Source organism: Schistocerca nitens, chromosome 2, assembly GCF_023898315.1.
Source record: "Schistocerca nitens isolate TAMUIC-IGC-003100 chromosome 2, iqSchNite1.1, whole genome shotgun sequence".
Classification (NCBI taxonomy): domain Eukaryota; kingdom Metazoa; phylum Arthropoda; class Insecta; order Orthoptera; family Acrididae; genus Schistocerca; species Schistocerca nitens.
Genome location: NC_064615.1, coordinates 112457382 through 112472266, shown reverse-complemented (window position 1 = coordinate 112472266; position 14885 = coordinate 112457382). Strand labels below are relative to the sequence as shown.

At 42.8% G+C, this 14885-nt stretch overlaps 1 protein-coding gene across 1 annotated transcript in view; it reads left to right on the top strand.

Annotated features, from left to right (window-relative positions):
* Positions 1–213: 213 nt before the first annotated feature.
* Positions 214–14885, top strand: part of LOC126235783 (alpha-tocopherol transfer protein-like) — a 140716-nt gene continuing 126044 nt past the window's right edge. Inside the window, exon 1 of the mRNA XM_049944589.1 lies at positions 214–401. Coding sequence (XP_049800546.1) covers positions 233–401 — 169 coding nt within the window. The 5' untranslated portion in view covers positions 214–232. The remainder of the gene's footprint in view (positions 402–14885) is intronic.

Sequence of the window (14885 nt, the reverse complement as noted above, 5' to 3'; positions counted from 1 at the left end):
GCCAACTCCTCAGCTGCGGAGTTCAGCGACTGTCGGCGTAACGCGGAATCGTAGCGTGCGGTTAACCGCCGACTCGTGACCAGCGCAGCAGCATGTGACCGCTGGCGCCAGGCAGTGACGCGCGAAGGGGTGGGGTGGGCGTCGGAGAGGGGGGAGGGGAAGGCGAAGTGTGGAGCTGCGCGCCGCGGCCGGACGCGGCAGTCGAGGCGAGCCGAGTCCAGTCTGCGCAGCCATGTCCATCAGCAAGCTGCGAGCCGAGTGCCTGCCGCTCGGCGACTACACGCTGCGCTTCGAGTGCAGCGAGCTGGGCGCCGACTTCGAGCAGAAGGCCGCCCAGGAGCTGCGGGAGACGCCCGACGTCACGGAGCCGGCGGTCGCGCGCCTCAAAGCACTGCTAGCAGGTCAGCCGACAAAAGCTACTCGTCTCACTCACCAGCGCTCCAATGTCCTCATGCTTCCTGCAGGAAATACACCTTCAAAGAGCGACTCCCGTGCAAAATATTAGATTAATGCTGGAAATCGAACAACGCTCATTAATCGAACACTCCCCGCCGTATCTCTTTCGCTGCAGGCACTCGGCGGATTATTATGTCTGTCAAAATGATTCTACTTTCTCCCTCCCATACTGAACAGCTCTAGCGGATTATACATCAAACGGCGACTGTGGAATCGCTGTCTGTCCAATACTGTCATCCTGCAATGCCCTAACTGGAGGATGCACCAGCACTCGTTCGTCAGCCCAGTTTTCCTTCTCCTCCTTCGTGGGCTGCGCTGACAGTTCCACAAAATGTGTGAAAGTAAACTCACATTTCAAAACCACCGAGATCTGCTGATAATTATTTACTTCCGGTTTCTACCTTTCGACCATCTTCAGCTACGACAGCCCTATATGGCGACCTTCTTACTGTGGCTTCAAATAAAACAAAAGGCATCCTGCGTCAATTTGTACGCAGGATGGCTTTAATTTTATTTGGCGCCACAGTAAGAACGTCTCCATGTGGGCTTTGTAATTAATTTTATGGTACCTGACGACGGTGGAAAGATAGAAACCGGTAGTAAATAATTATCAGCTTAATGGTTTTGAAGTACAACTCCTTTCGAGTATTTAAGAGCTGTGGGACAACATCTGCGCAAAGCACCCACGGAATTTGCTTTCAGTATCTCAGAACAGTTCGGATCAATAAAAGGAATTACAATTGAATTAAACATTGCTTAAAATTTCGCTCCTTCCAACTCGTGCATTGCAGTCATTTATACTAATCATTCACAATAAACTGATATTTTAAAATTGGTTGGAACTGTGTAATGACTCAGATTGATGCAAGGGAGTATGGTGGGACACGTACTGAGGCACCAATCAATAGTCAATTTGGTAATTCAGGGAAGAATTGGCGGAGGGGGGGGGGGGGGGGTAAAATAGTTGAGGAAGACGAAGAATTCATAAGTTCACATGGATGTAATTACGCAGAGATGTAGAGGCTTCGTAGAATATACTAGCGCAATGCTCTAAATGAAACTTACCTTCGGACTGAAAACAACAACAACAACAACAACCAATCTGATCGTTAATATACTGCCGACACTCAATGAACTTCGGCTGTGCCTTTTTGTCTCTAAAACACACTGTAAGGGTGTCCCAAATCGTCACACTGGAATAGAAACTGGCAAAAGAAATACACACAGAGTAATTGGAACGTTATGGATAAAACTACAATGGTTGTCACGTGTACCTCGGTGTTTTGTTAGGTGAATACAGAAATCTATTCTCATATTTCACCGTTCTTGATTGCGCTGGCCAATGTTTCCGCCTGCAGGACAGCCTTATATCGAAGACAGAAAATAGTTCTTTCAAGATATTTGCAGAGTACTATGTCCCTACGTGTCTGGATACGGAAGTCCTTTATCGAAGAATATGTTCCATTAAAAGCAGTTTAATAACGTAGTAAACTACGTTTTTTTCTGTGATTGTTCTATTACAAAGCTGTATAACTTAATTTGAAGATGATTAAAGCATAAGTATTCGTGAACAGATTTGTTCGAATATACACGGTCGGTCCAAGGGTGTTATCTTGTTTAGTACTTTTCACTGACTGTATTAACAAGGTCCATTTCAGCATTGAGAACTGTTTTGCAAACTCTTATTGTAGTTTGCGGCAGGTCGTTGACACCCAACTACTTCCGCAAGCGGTGAGAGAATAGCGTGTGAAATACGCTCTTGTCGGTTACCACCTGTTGACTTGTTCGGCTTGGCAGCTTGTTGACAGGCAACTGGTCTGCATTACCTTCAGGACACGTTTTTGGCATGGATTTCCAGATCTGCGTTGATTACACACTGGACCCACTTCTGAAGTACCGGTTCTGCGCTACAACGTGAGTTAACGTAAATAAAACTCCCCAGACTGACTCAAATTTTGCCTAACATCTCTTCATCATTTGTCACTTCATTTCCCTTCCTGTTCCTGGAAACTATATGACTATCAAAACCTAGTATCAGACAGGGTTGGAATGCTGACGAAAACATTGTCCTTTCCCGTTTATAAAAGAGTGGGAATGAAAGTACACGACGGAAGCAGTAGAATGGTTTTATAGGCAGCCTATCGGACTGTGAACGATATAATGGTTACTCAATAAAAAATATCGACAATTCGGGTGGAGCAACACCTTGCGGACTCTTTGAATAGCTAAGTGAAGAATTAATAAATACTACTTTGCTTCACATTTATACAGATTTCTTAATGAGCTTCGGGTTTTGACATTCGTCCAGCGCCTCCCATATAAATGCCGTGTTGGCAACTAGTATTGTTTTCTCATAGGCTATATAACAATAAGGTTTCGTCGTAGATACGTCACAATGAATTAATTTAAAAATAATATAAAGTTCAGTACATAGATGCTGACATCCTCTGAACATATGCAGCCTTTTTCTAAGCTTTAGAATACAGCGTTGATGAAAACTGAATTTTGTCAGGTAACAATAAAAGATTGGGTGGAACAAATATGTTCAGGTGTTCCTTCCTCGGTCTATCTTATATCCGTTTTTCTTTTGGAAAATAATTTGTGGTTTTTCCTTGTAATCTTTATTGAGCTAACCTTCGTCGTAGTTGACACCATATTTTGTTTGTTTTGTATTCAGATGTAGTTCTGTTCTATAAAGGACGTTCTAAAACTGTTCATCCGTTTGCAAGCCAAAATACTGTTACGTTTGGAAAGTCATAATATTTTGACTGCGTGCTCTGAAAACTCAGGGTATTCGGCTGTACGTTGGAGACTAGTGTGTAAACAATGGTGTTAAGACTTTCGGGGAAAGTCGATACAATTAAGGTCTGAGATGTCCTTAAAAAATCGTTGTCGTGCATCCATCGAAGTTGAGATCACACACACACACACACACACACACACACACACACACACACAGTGAGAGAGAGAGAGAGAGAGAGAGAGAGAGAGAGCTAGCCACCGTAGAGTGCTTCGGGGAGGGCACTTCTTACCCCTAATGTGATCATCTACCTTATTCCTTTCTCATGTTAAGTGAGGGGGAAAGATATCTAAATTTCTTTGGACGCACTCTTACCTTATTCCAGCGGTTCTTCCGCGAGATATACCATGATGCTAGGAGTTTTCCTCCAATACCGATTTTCTATACTCAGACTGCAGGGTTTTGCGAGATCTGAGACGTCTTTCTATCACGGATTCCCGTTTACCTTCCACGCATTTCTGATACTTCCGCATGGGCTACGTCGACCTGTCACGAACTTAACAACGTGTCTCTGAATTCGTTCAATATCTGCTGCCGCACGGACTACATAAGGGCTCCACATTATACCAGTGAAACTGAGGATGTCGCAGTCAGCGATAGCCGGCTGAAGGACCGTTATCCCGCCGCGTCCAGTACATGGCACTCGAAATTGCAGACATGGCAAAGAATTTCGGTTGATGAGTGCCTTGTCTGTCAGTCAGTGTGCAAAACACGGCAGTTGCGACTTGTTAAAAATTTAGACGCAATTCAAAAGTGTTTCTCCTAGGTTTCGTAACACTAGGTGAAAATGGATTCTTTTGTACAAAACATTGTGAAATTGCGCCAGAGATACCAGGAACTGTTCAGTCTGCAAGTAGTAGAGGCTAATGTTTACTGGAGCCAGACTATCCGCACAAGGACAGAACTGTCGCCGGGCAGTATTATGCTTCTGTAATGGACAAACTGAAACACACAGTTCAGACTAAACGGTCACGTTTTGCAGATTAGCTTTCATTCCATTCCGATAGAGCGCGCTCACTCAAATCTGTTCTTTCATGCACAATCTCTGCAGCTACGGAGCCACAATAACATTCATCTGGACGTCAAACAATGTGGGTATTCCGGGAAATTGACTCACTGACAAACCAGCTAAACAAGCAACCATTGAAGACCAGTTAAACTCAAGAGTGCCAGGTACAGACCTATGATTTCAATTGCGACAACAGATCTTGAAAAACTGGGCTGTGGGAATTGAGGCCATGAAGGGGACAACCAAGACCTGGCATACTTCTCCCCAAGCCTCTTGGGAAGACGCCGTCCTGTTATCCCGACTACGTAATGGCCTCACAGACTTACATACGAGTTCCTTTTACGTGACTCCCACCAAAGCAGCTGTGACAGTCATCTCACGATAGCCCATACTCTGTGTGGGCCCTGTTAGCGGATCTGGAACGAGCCATCACCCTGCCCACCTCCCTGTCCCAAATACCTGCGGACAATGGGATACGAGCTAACTGTATCACACGTTTCCTGAGGGGAAGCGGGTTTCATAACAAAACTTAACGCACCTCAACTTTCCTTGTCAGGGGAGGACGTGGGCAGTACCTATCGCTGCGATGTGTCTCTTGAGTGCGCTCCAGCTACTGTCTCCCTCTGCACTGTCATGCTATTTTAAATATTTATAAACGTTATTTATTTACCTAACTGTTGAAGGTAACCGTCTCTCTAGTCCGTACAGCCTTCATTTCCTCACTCCGTTTTAGTCGCACTATAATGACCCTTCTTGATATCTCACTCAGAGACTGGCTATATTTTTAGGTGCCTGTGCTTCATCGTGTTTTTAACCATCTGATTTAAGCTACTGTACGCAAAATTTAAACTTCAACGAGCTAGTCAGAGACCTAGGAGCAATTCTTCTTTTTGTCGTTTCACATCGTATTATGTGAATTTAAAGTGAAAAGAGGGACTCATATCCAAAATAGTCCCTTTAAACCCACCAACACCATCATCATCATCATCATCATCATCATCATCATCATCATCATCTTCTTCTTCTTTCCCGTCAACAAGCGTGACTTTAGATGCAAATCTATTCACATTCATTGTATTCGCCGAGTTCAGCTGTCAGCAGTTGTTTTTCGCTCTCGAAAGCTGCTGGATTGGTGATGTGTGATGATGATGAAATGGAGAGACTCTCACTTCACCCAACTTGGCAAACTATATTTAATTAAGCTGCATAAAATTCGAAAGTCGTCGAACAGAATGTACACAAATCAGCAAAAGTTTTGCATCACCCGTTTGTTTTGACCTTCATGGCCCGGAAAACAAAATTTGGCTCTGAAGAACGCGTGTAGCTTCATTTGCAGTGTGTGTAGGTCACCAAATTAAAATTCGTCTGTTTCCCATGGAGAGCTCTTCACAGCACTGCTGAGCAACGTCAGTTCATGGTGGAACGTCCCCTTTCTGGGACGCAGGCTTGAATACGTCGTGGTATACCATCCATGAGGTCATATAGGCGGCTCCAGCGCAAATTGCTCCCATTCTTCAGTTTTTTTTTTGCGTACGTCGCACAGGGTGCGTGGTCGTTGGCAATGTCTACTTCCTAAAACAGCTCGTTTCAGCCTGTCCCTCACATGCTGGAATGGGCTCACGTCCAGGGAACAGGCTGGCCTGGTGGTCCTAGCACGATGAACGAACGAGTTCAGGAGAACAGCACGATGAGCACGTGAGTAGTCATCCGTCAAAATAAAATTGTCACCAAAATGTCGGCGATACCGTTCCACTATTGATTGCAGAATGTAATTCCTGTGCCGTAAGGCAGAGAGACTGCCTTCAATAATCATGAGGGGTGTACGGTGGTCCCACGTAACGACACCCCAGAAGGAGGCGCCACCACCACCCTGTCGCACATGTGGGACGCAGACCTGGAAACGCTCAATATTACTGGACTTTCTACAAAACCGTTGTCTGCCGCAATGAGGGTGCAAACATATCAGAGTTCCGTCTGTAAACAACACCCGACGACGATCCTGGGGCGTCCATTCTGCATTATTTCTTGCCCGCCCTTAACAGGGTTCATGGTGTCGTGGAGTATAATGTGGTGCTCGCTATGGTCGTCTGGAATTCATACCATGCAAACGTCTAACAATTTCATGCTATGCGCGATTGTCCTGTAGCCTCTCCGAAAGTCGAATTCAGTTTTGGAGCAGACCGCCCACGGTCCATTCACCTCAGAAGTCATAGATATCGTCTCTGCTTGACAAGCCTTCCGCGCGTAATGTGATGACGCGTGTCCGATCATTGGATGCGACTGTCCTTCATGGCACGATGAATGTTATCTCAACTGTACCACAGACGTCTCTACTATCAACTGGAATACTGCAGTCCATTCGAATGCGGCGTTCTGCCGGTATGTAGTGTTCATGGTAACTGTGTATATGTTTACAAACGACGTCGGGGCGACCTTCCGATCGGTATAAGAACAGTCACATTGGCAATACATCAGGGGCATATGTAATGTGACGTTAAAATGTCTACCTCCTTGAAGATGTACCTACATGACGTCCTCGGGTGAAAATCCACATACTATTCCTACTGCTCGCTTTTGTACGATCAAAGTGATGAGTTACCGGAGAAAATTATTCAGTAAGTCATTAATGAGTGGAAATATGCAAAATATGTGTTCAGGTTGATAGTTTGTTTCTAAGATTAGCAATTATACGAAGAGCAAATGTAGCTGAACGTAAGTGTTTGAGAAGCTCAGTAATTTTCTTCCTCCAGTTCATGTTTTCATCAGTATTTATAACCAAAAATTTGGAGCACCCTACACTATTTACTGACTCCTGTTCATGATCTGCATCAATTGTTGGTTTGATGACTATTTGTTGTACAAAACTGAACGTAGTTTTTTAAAATTGAGAGTCCATTTTCAGTGAACCATTTAATAATTATTTTATCAATGTGGACTACCATCTCTTTATTTGCTTTTTCTCTAATGGGATTCTGTTTGTTGAATGATAAATGAAACGTATTCACATACAAAGGGAACAGGAGTGGACCAAAAATTGAAACCTGTGGGATGCCCTTTGAGATTTTTTTTTCCCAGTCACTAAAATTTTTTACTTTTCCGACACTGACTGAATTATTCAGCACAACCTTTTGCTCTTCCTTCGACAAGAATAGAAGCTGAAGTAATGAATTAAAATTTGTCCCATAGTAGGGACTTCAACCAATGTCTCCTGCTTACTACGCAGATGTGCTAACACTACAGAACCACTGTATTACGGCTACCGCAGTTGCACGGAATACCCTTGTGCAGTGCCCACCCTAAGACACACTTTAGTTCACGCCTACATCCCATTTTCCCTTTTCCGTTACATGGGTGGTAGCCATAAAACCGCAGTAGTGTAATAGTTAGAACACGTGCCTAGTAAGCAGAAGATATGGGTTGAAGTCCTGGTTGTGACAAAAATTTTGATTCGTAGTTTCTGCTCTTATCGAAGTTGAGACTCATATGTCTCAACGAAAATGGTATTCCATCAGATCAATACAACATTTTGCACTCTGTTTGTTAACCCTTTCATGGATAAAATTCATTTTTTACAGATTTTTAAAATATTAAGGTGATAAGTTTCTTTTCAGTCCCATTATTATATTTTCGCCACCAAAATATTTTTTAAGTTCTCCATTTTTTCACAACAGGAAGTGGGACACACATGTCCCATGAACCAACGCAAGATACCTTTTCTGCTGACTTACTGATTTTGTAATTTTATTTTTTTAGCAATAAACAGGATTTTGCAGAGAATAAAATTATACATGCATGTAATCTTTTTATTTGTGTAAAAAAAAATGGTTCAAATGGCTCTGAGCACTATGGGACTCAACTGCTGAGGTCATTAGTCCCCTAGAACTTAGAACTAGTTAAACCTAACTGCCCGCATCTCGTGGTCGTGCGGTAGCGTTCTCGCTTCCCACGCCCGGGTTCCCGGGTTCGATTCCCGGCGGGGTCAGGGATTTTCTCTGCCTCGTGATGGCTGGGTGTTGTGTGCTGTCCTTAGGTTAGTTAGGTTTAAGTAGTTCTAAGTTCTAGGGGACTTATGACCACAGCAGTTGAGTCCCATAGTGCTCAGAGCCATTTTTTTTTAAACCTAACTAACCTAAGGACATCACAAACATCCATGCCCGAGGCAGGATTCGAACCTGCGACCCTAGCGGTCTTGCGGTTCCAGACTGCAGCGCCTTTATTTGTATAGAGCCAGTGTAAAAAATATTCATTACATTTCAGTTTTCATGATACATGATCAATACTTACAAAACTTTACATGCCATGAAACTTGGGAAAACATGGTGTGGCACAGAGTGGTACACCACAAGCAGTGCAAACAACTTTTGTTCTCTTCTCTTTAGAGTTTGTGCTACAGAATCTGCATCGCTTCCTAGTGCCACTGTCTTTCGGTACATGTTTGCCTACGTTCACGAGCCAGACGTCATCTGGCACACTAGAGACTCCTCTCTTTGCTGGGAAGAAATGGGCATTGATCCCCTCTTTTTCCTGGATGAATACCCATTAATCAATTGTATTGCTAATCTTTACAAATAATGTCTGCTGGGACACATGTCTCCCACTAATTTTATTTCGATTATAAGATAGTGCAGTCGCTGAGAAGTACATTCCACACTGTATTTGTACTAAAAAACGATTATTAAGTTAATAATAAGATGAATTACTTACTTCAGACATCGCTGGAAAGTGAGAAATGATGAAAACTGAAGAATGACACAAATAAGTGGCGTTGCAGCGGCCATATATACACGCCAGTCAACAAAAGTAGCCACCGCTCTCTATTGCCTTTGCAGTGCAGTCCCGATTTTTTTCTTAGGTTCAGTACAGTCGTCCTTAGATGGCAGCACCGTGCAGAGCTGGGTACCACATATCCCGACACTCGAACTGGCGCTCAAAGTTAGTGGGACATATATGACCCATCAACCACGAAAGGGTTAAATACGGTTCAAACCATCTGTGCGTAAGGCCATTAATTCCATAAAACTTTAGTTTGTCTACGAGAGTAGCATGATCTGTACAGTCAAACGGCTTAGGATGAACACAGAAAATACCAACTGGTAATATATTATTATTTAAGGCTTTTACTATTTGATAAGTGAAGTATAAATAACATTCTCAGTGCAGCAACCCTTCTTGGATCTACACCGCGATACGCTAAGTAAAAAAAAATCAGTAAGGAAACTTGGCTATAAGTGTTAATGTGTATTCTTAGGTAAGAGTAGAATTTCTTGTCAAACAATTTAGTCGACTAAACTGAAACTAATAATAAAATACACCGTGTAGGTGAATTCGGGAGAAATCGATTCATAATTGTGAAATCCGGGACAAAGGAATTAGTTTCTGATTCAGTGACGCGAGCACTCTTCCCACAGGCACGTGTTACTAAACCGGCAATACTGTACACGGTATCATTGGTGTCAGAACAAAAATATGGCGGCGAGCACAAAGGACGCGTAAACAACTGTTTATTTACTGATAAAACAGTCGTAAGAGGAGGGATATACTGATACAACTACGTTACACTTAAGTGTTTTGATATAATGGTCGATACATACGTAGCAGACGGAAGATACAAAGAAACAAACTTGTCCCAAAACTAGAAACATCTTGAGTATTTTTGCTTTTGTATTGTTTGTAAGCCTAGATATTTGCATTAAAGTTGCTCTTATCCGAAATACCGGCGGCAGTATTTAAATTCTTTATTAAACTGTAAGGGGTTTAATAATCTAGTACTAACAGATAGAGCTTAACGATGTGTTTTTAACCAGTTTTGATCAACTTTAGCTTTCACGAGAGTTGCCCGGAAAGTAATGTACCGCATTTGTTTTCTTCAACAATTTTTTATTGGACGTAATGAGAATTACACAGACGAAAGAATGGTGCCCTACTTTTCTAAGTAATCTCCATCTGGTTCTGAGATCTTCATTCAGCGCGAAACAAGGGCGTGTATGCCCCGTCGGTACCAATCCTTGTCCTGGTGGTGGAGACAGTACTTCACTGTGAACATCACGTTCTCATCGTCCTCAAAATGTCATTCACGAATGGCATCCTTTAATGGCTCAAACAAGTGGAAGTCTGACTGAGCTGGTTCAGAGCTACGGGGTAACACTGTCCAACCCTGCTTTTAGATGTGTTCAGCAGTCCTCAGACTTGTGTGGGGCCGAGCATTATCGTGTTGCAGCAAAACATCTCCTGGGTTGCTGTGGCGCCGAAGTCGCCAGAAGCGCGTCTTGAGTTCTGTTAATGTGTTGACATATGCTTCTGAGTTATTGATACCGTCTCTTGGCATCACATCAATGACAATCACACCTTCACAGTCTCTGAACACGGCGATCATGACCTTACCGGCGGAAGCAGTTGCTTTGAATTTTTTTTTCTGTTGCTGTTGGGAGTGGGAATGGTGCCATTCCATCGACTGTAGTTTTATTTCGGGCTTATAACGGTGAATTCGGAGTAGGTATTAAAATTCATGGAGAAGAACTAAAAACTTTGAGGTCCGCCGATGACATTGTAATTCTGTCAGAGACAGAAAAGGACTTGGAAGAGCAGTTGAACGGAATGGACAGTGTCTTGAAAGGAGGATATAAGATGAACATCAACAAAAGCAAAACGAGGATAATGGAATGTAGTCAAATTAAATCGGGTGATGCTGAGGGGATTAGATTAGGAAATGAGACACTTAAAGTAGTAAAGGAGTTTTGCTATTTATGGAGTAAAATAACTGATGATGGTCGAAGTAGAGAGGATATAAAATGTAGACTGGCAATGGCAAGGAAATCGTTTCTGAAGAAGAGAAATTTGTTAATATCGAGTATAGATTTAAGTGTCAGGAAGTCGTTTCTGAAAGTATTTGTATGGAGTGTAGCCATGTATGGAAGTGAAACATGGACATAACCAGTTTGGACAAGAAGAGAATAGAAGCTTTCGAAATGTGGTGCTACAGAAGAATGCTGAAAATAAGGTGGGTAGATCACGTAACTAATGAGGAGGTATTGAATAGGATTAGGGAGAAGAGAAGTTTGTGGCACAACTTGACTAGAAGAAGGGATCGGTTGGTAGGACATGTTTTGAGGCATCAAGGGATCAGAAATTTAGCATTGGAGGGCAGCGTGGAGGGTAAAAATCGTAGAGGGAGACCAAGAGATCAATACACTAAGCAGATTCAGAAGGATGTAGGTTGCAGTAGGTACTGGGAGTTGAAGAAGCTTGGAGAGCTGCATCAAACCAGTCTCAGGACTGAGGACCACAACAACAACAACAACAACAATGGTGAACCCAAGTATCGTCAACTCTTACTATCCGGGACAAGGCGGCCTCCCCCCATCAGCTTCGAAACGTTGCAAACAAATCAAGACAAATGTTTCTTCTGTGCGATTTGTGATCGGCCGTTAGACACCGCCGGACCTATCTTGCACACACTTTTGAATATCTAAGAGTGCGGATAACTGCGTCCACACTTTCTGTGCTGGTTCGCAGATGCAGCGGCAACTGCCGAATCGTAAAGCTTCTGTCCACGCGAATGACACCAGCTCGCTACAACATGTCAGGTGTGACCGCCTCGGATGGTCTCCCCGACCGCTGCAAATCGTGGATCTCCGCCGAACCGCCTTCTGATGACCTCACCCTCCGTGCACAGCGCAGCGACTAACTGTACTTCCGCCGACAGCAGATGCTCCATAAACCTTGCACAAGCGTTTGTGAATATTCCCCACAGTTTCTTTCTCTGCAGCGAGAAATTCAATGACGGCACGTTGCTTGTAAAGTGCATCACCTACAGACGCCATTTTGAAACTGTCCTGCAGCTGCGGTATCTGTCGGAAGTGACGAAAACTTGGCGCGCCCACTCAGAAGACTTCAAATAATACAAGAAGTCCGGGAACACTTTCAATTATTTATTGCAAAAGAACCAAACATTGTACAGATATCATACATATGCCATTTTTAAGAGAAACCCTGAAAGTTTTTTCATGTATACCGCCACAGCGTAGTTTGGTAATTTGCCGATAGTCAGCCCTAGTCGCAGACATGGCGAGTTCAGGTGCGGAGCGAGCTTTCTGTTGGAGTTAAAAACACCAGACATCACCAGGTGTAACTTTTTTTCTGTGGGGACACATTAAAGATCTAGCGTATGTACCGCTTCTACCACGTGATGTAGCAGAGCTCCGGGAGAGAATACCGGCAACGACCGCCACAGGCGACGATGCTATGCTGGGACGGGTATGGCAAGAATTCGATTACCGTATTGACATCTGCCGGATTACTCATGGTTCGCATAACGAGGGGGCCACAGACACGGGTTCCCAGGTAGGTGCCGTGTTTCTTGACTTCCGCAAGGCGTTTGATACAGTTCCCCACAGTCGTTTAATGAACAAAGTAAGAGCATATGGACTATCAGACCAATTGTGTGATTGGATTGAAGAGTTCCTAGGTAACAGAACGCAGCATGTCATTCTCAATGGAGAGAAGTCTTCTGAAGTAAGAGTGATTTCAGGTGTGCCCGAAGGGGAGCGTCGTAGGACCGTTGCTATTCACAATATATATAAGTGACCTCGTGGATAACATCGGAAGTTCACTGATGCTTTTTGCGGGTTGATGCTGTAGTATATCGAGAGGATTGGAAAATTGTACTGAAATGCAGGAGGATCTGCAGCGAATTGACGCATGGTGCAGGGAATGGCAATTGAATCTCAATGTAGACAAGTGTAATGTGTTTCGAATACATAGAAAGAAGGATCCTTTATCATTTAGCTACAATATAGCAGGTCAGCAACTGGAAACAGTTAATTCCATAAATTATCTGGGAGCGATTTAAAATGGAATGACCATATAAAATTAATCGTCGGTAAAACAGATGCCAGACTGAGATTCATTGGAAGAATCCTAAGGAAATGCAGTCCGAAAACAAAGGAAGTAGGTTACAGTACACTTGTTTGCCCACTGCTTGAATACTGCTCACCGGTGTGGGATCCGTACCAGATAGGGTTGATAGAAGAAGTAGAGAAGATCCAACGGAGAGCAGCGTGCTTCGTTACAGGATCATTTAGTAATCGCGAAAGCGTTACGGGGATGGTAGATAAACTCCAGTGGAAGACTCTGCAAGAGAGACGCTCAGTAGCTCGGTACGGGCTTTTGTTGAAGTTTCGAGAACATACCTTCACCGAGGAGTCACGCAGTATATTGCTCCCTCCTACGTATATCTCGCGAAGAGACCATGAGGATAAAATCAGAGAGATTAGAGCCCACACAGAGGCATACCGACAATCTTTCTTTCCACGAACAATACGAGAGTGGAATAGGAGGGAGAACCGATAGAGGTACTCAAGGTACCCTCCGCCACACACCGTCAGGTGGCTTACGGAGTATGGATGTAGATTTAGATGAATGTCTGTTAAAAAAAAAAAAAAAAAAAAAAAAAAAAAAAAAAAAAAAAACTTAGTTTCTCTTCAAATGCAATATGTATGACATTTGTAGAATGTTTAGTTCTTGTGCAATAAATAACTGAAAGTGGTGTACCCGGACTTTGTGTACACACTGTACATACGCAACGTTTCTCATTCGTAGCATTGTTTTCGGCTGAGAAAAAATTGCGGTGCATTACTTTCTAGGCAAACCTAGTAGAATGTGCTATTTGTTGTTAACAAGTATCTTCCATCATTTTAGTGTTCTCACGAAAACTACAGTCTGTTGTAATGTTGATGTATTAAGTTGTTCTGCAAGCGGTGCTGATATTCAAGACAATAACAACGGGTTAAAAGCTGTGAGCTATCTGGGGAAGTTAACCTTGCATTACTGAGCAACTGTTTCACCAGGTATCCAGTCTAGCTTACCAAATTCCCCACCAGACTAACATTAATTATAATCTTTTAATAGTCATCTTACGACAACCGGTGATTATATATATATATATATATATATATATATATATATATATATATATATATAATTTAAATAAAAAGAAATAAATCAGTTTATATTTGGACATTTATTTGAACATTGAGCATTGTTCCGTTAAAATTTCAGCATATTTATCTTGATTCATAACTAAACTGGTGCCTTATTTAGGATTGTTAAAATGTGTGTTTGTAATCTTACGGAACACATCAATAATGGAGCCAAGATTGGGAGACTGCATGCAACACTGCATTCATAAAATAACACACGAAGAACGTTGAAACATATGCAAGAGGAAATTAACTACAACCAACTGATTCAATTTTCACCCAAAGAAGTTACGTTCGTAGCGCAATCCTGTCCGTCATGAAATTACCACACACTGGTATACTAAATTCATACTAACTCTCTGTGAAATCTTCCCGAAAAGAATAGCTGAGGGCTACTTTGATGCTTACACTACATGCTTCACGTGGTCAACTTGGTTTACACAAAGAGTGTAACTCCACAATAATTTTGATAATTAAAATAAATTAGATCGAAAAGCAATTTACAAAAGAAAAACCTCGAACTGGTTACTAACGTCTTACTATTAACCTGATGGGTCAAACAATTGTATACGCACGTGTTACTGTCTCACAAAGTACACCCCACGTGGGTTGAACATAAAGAAAAGTTGCTATATTGAAAAAT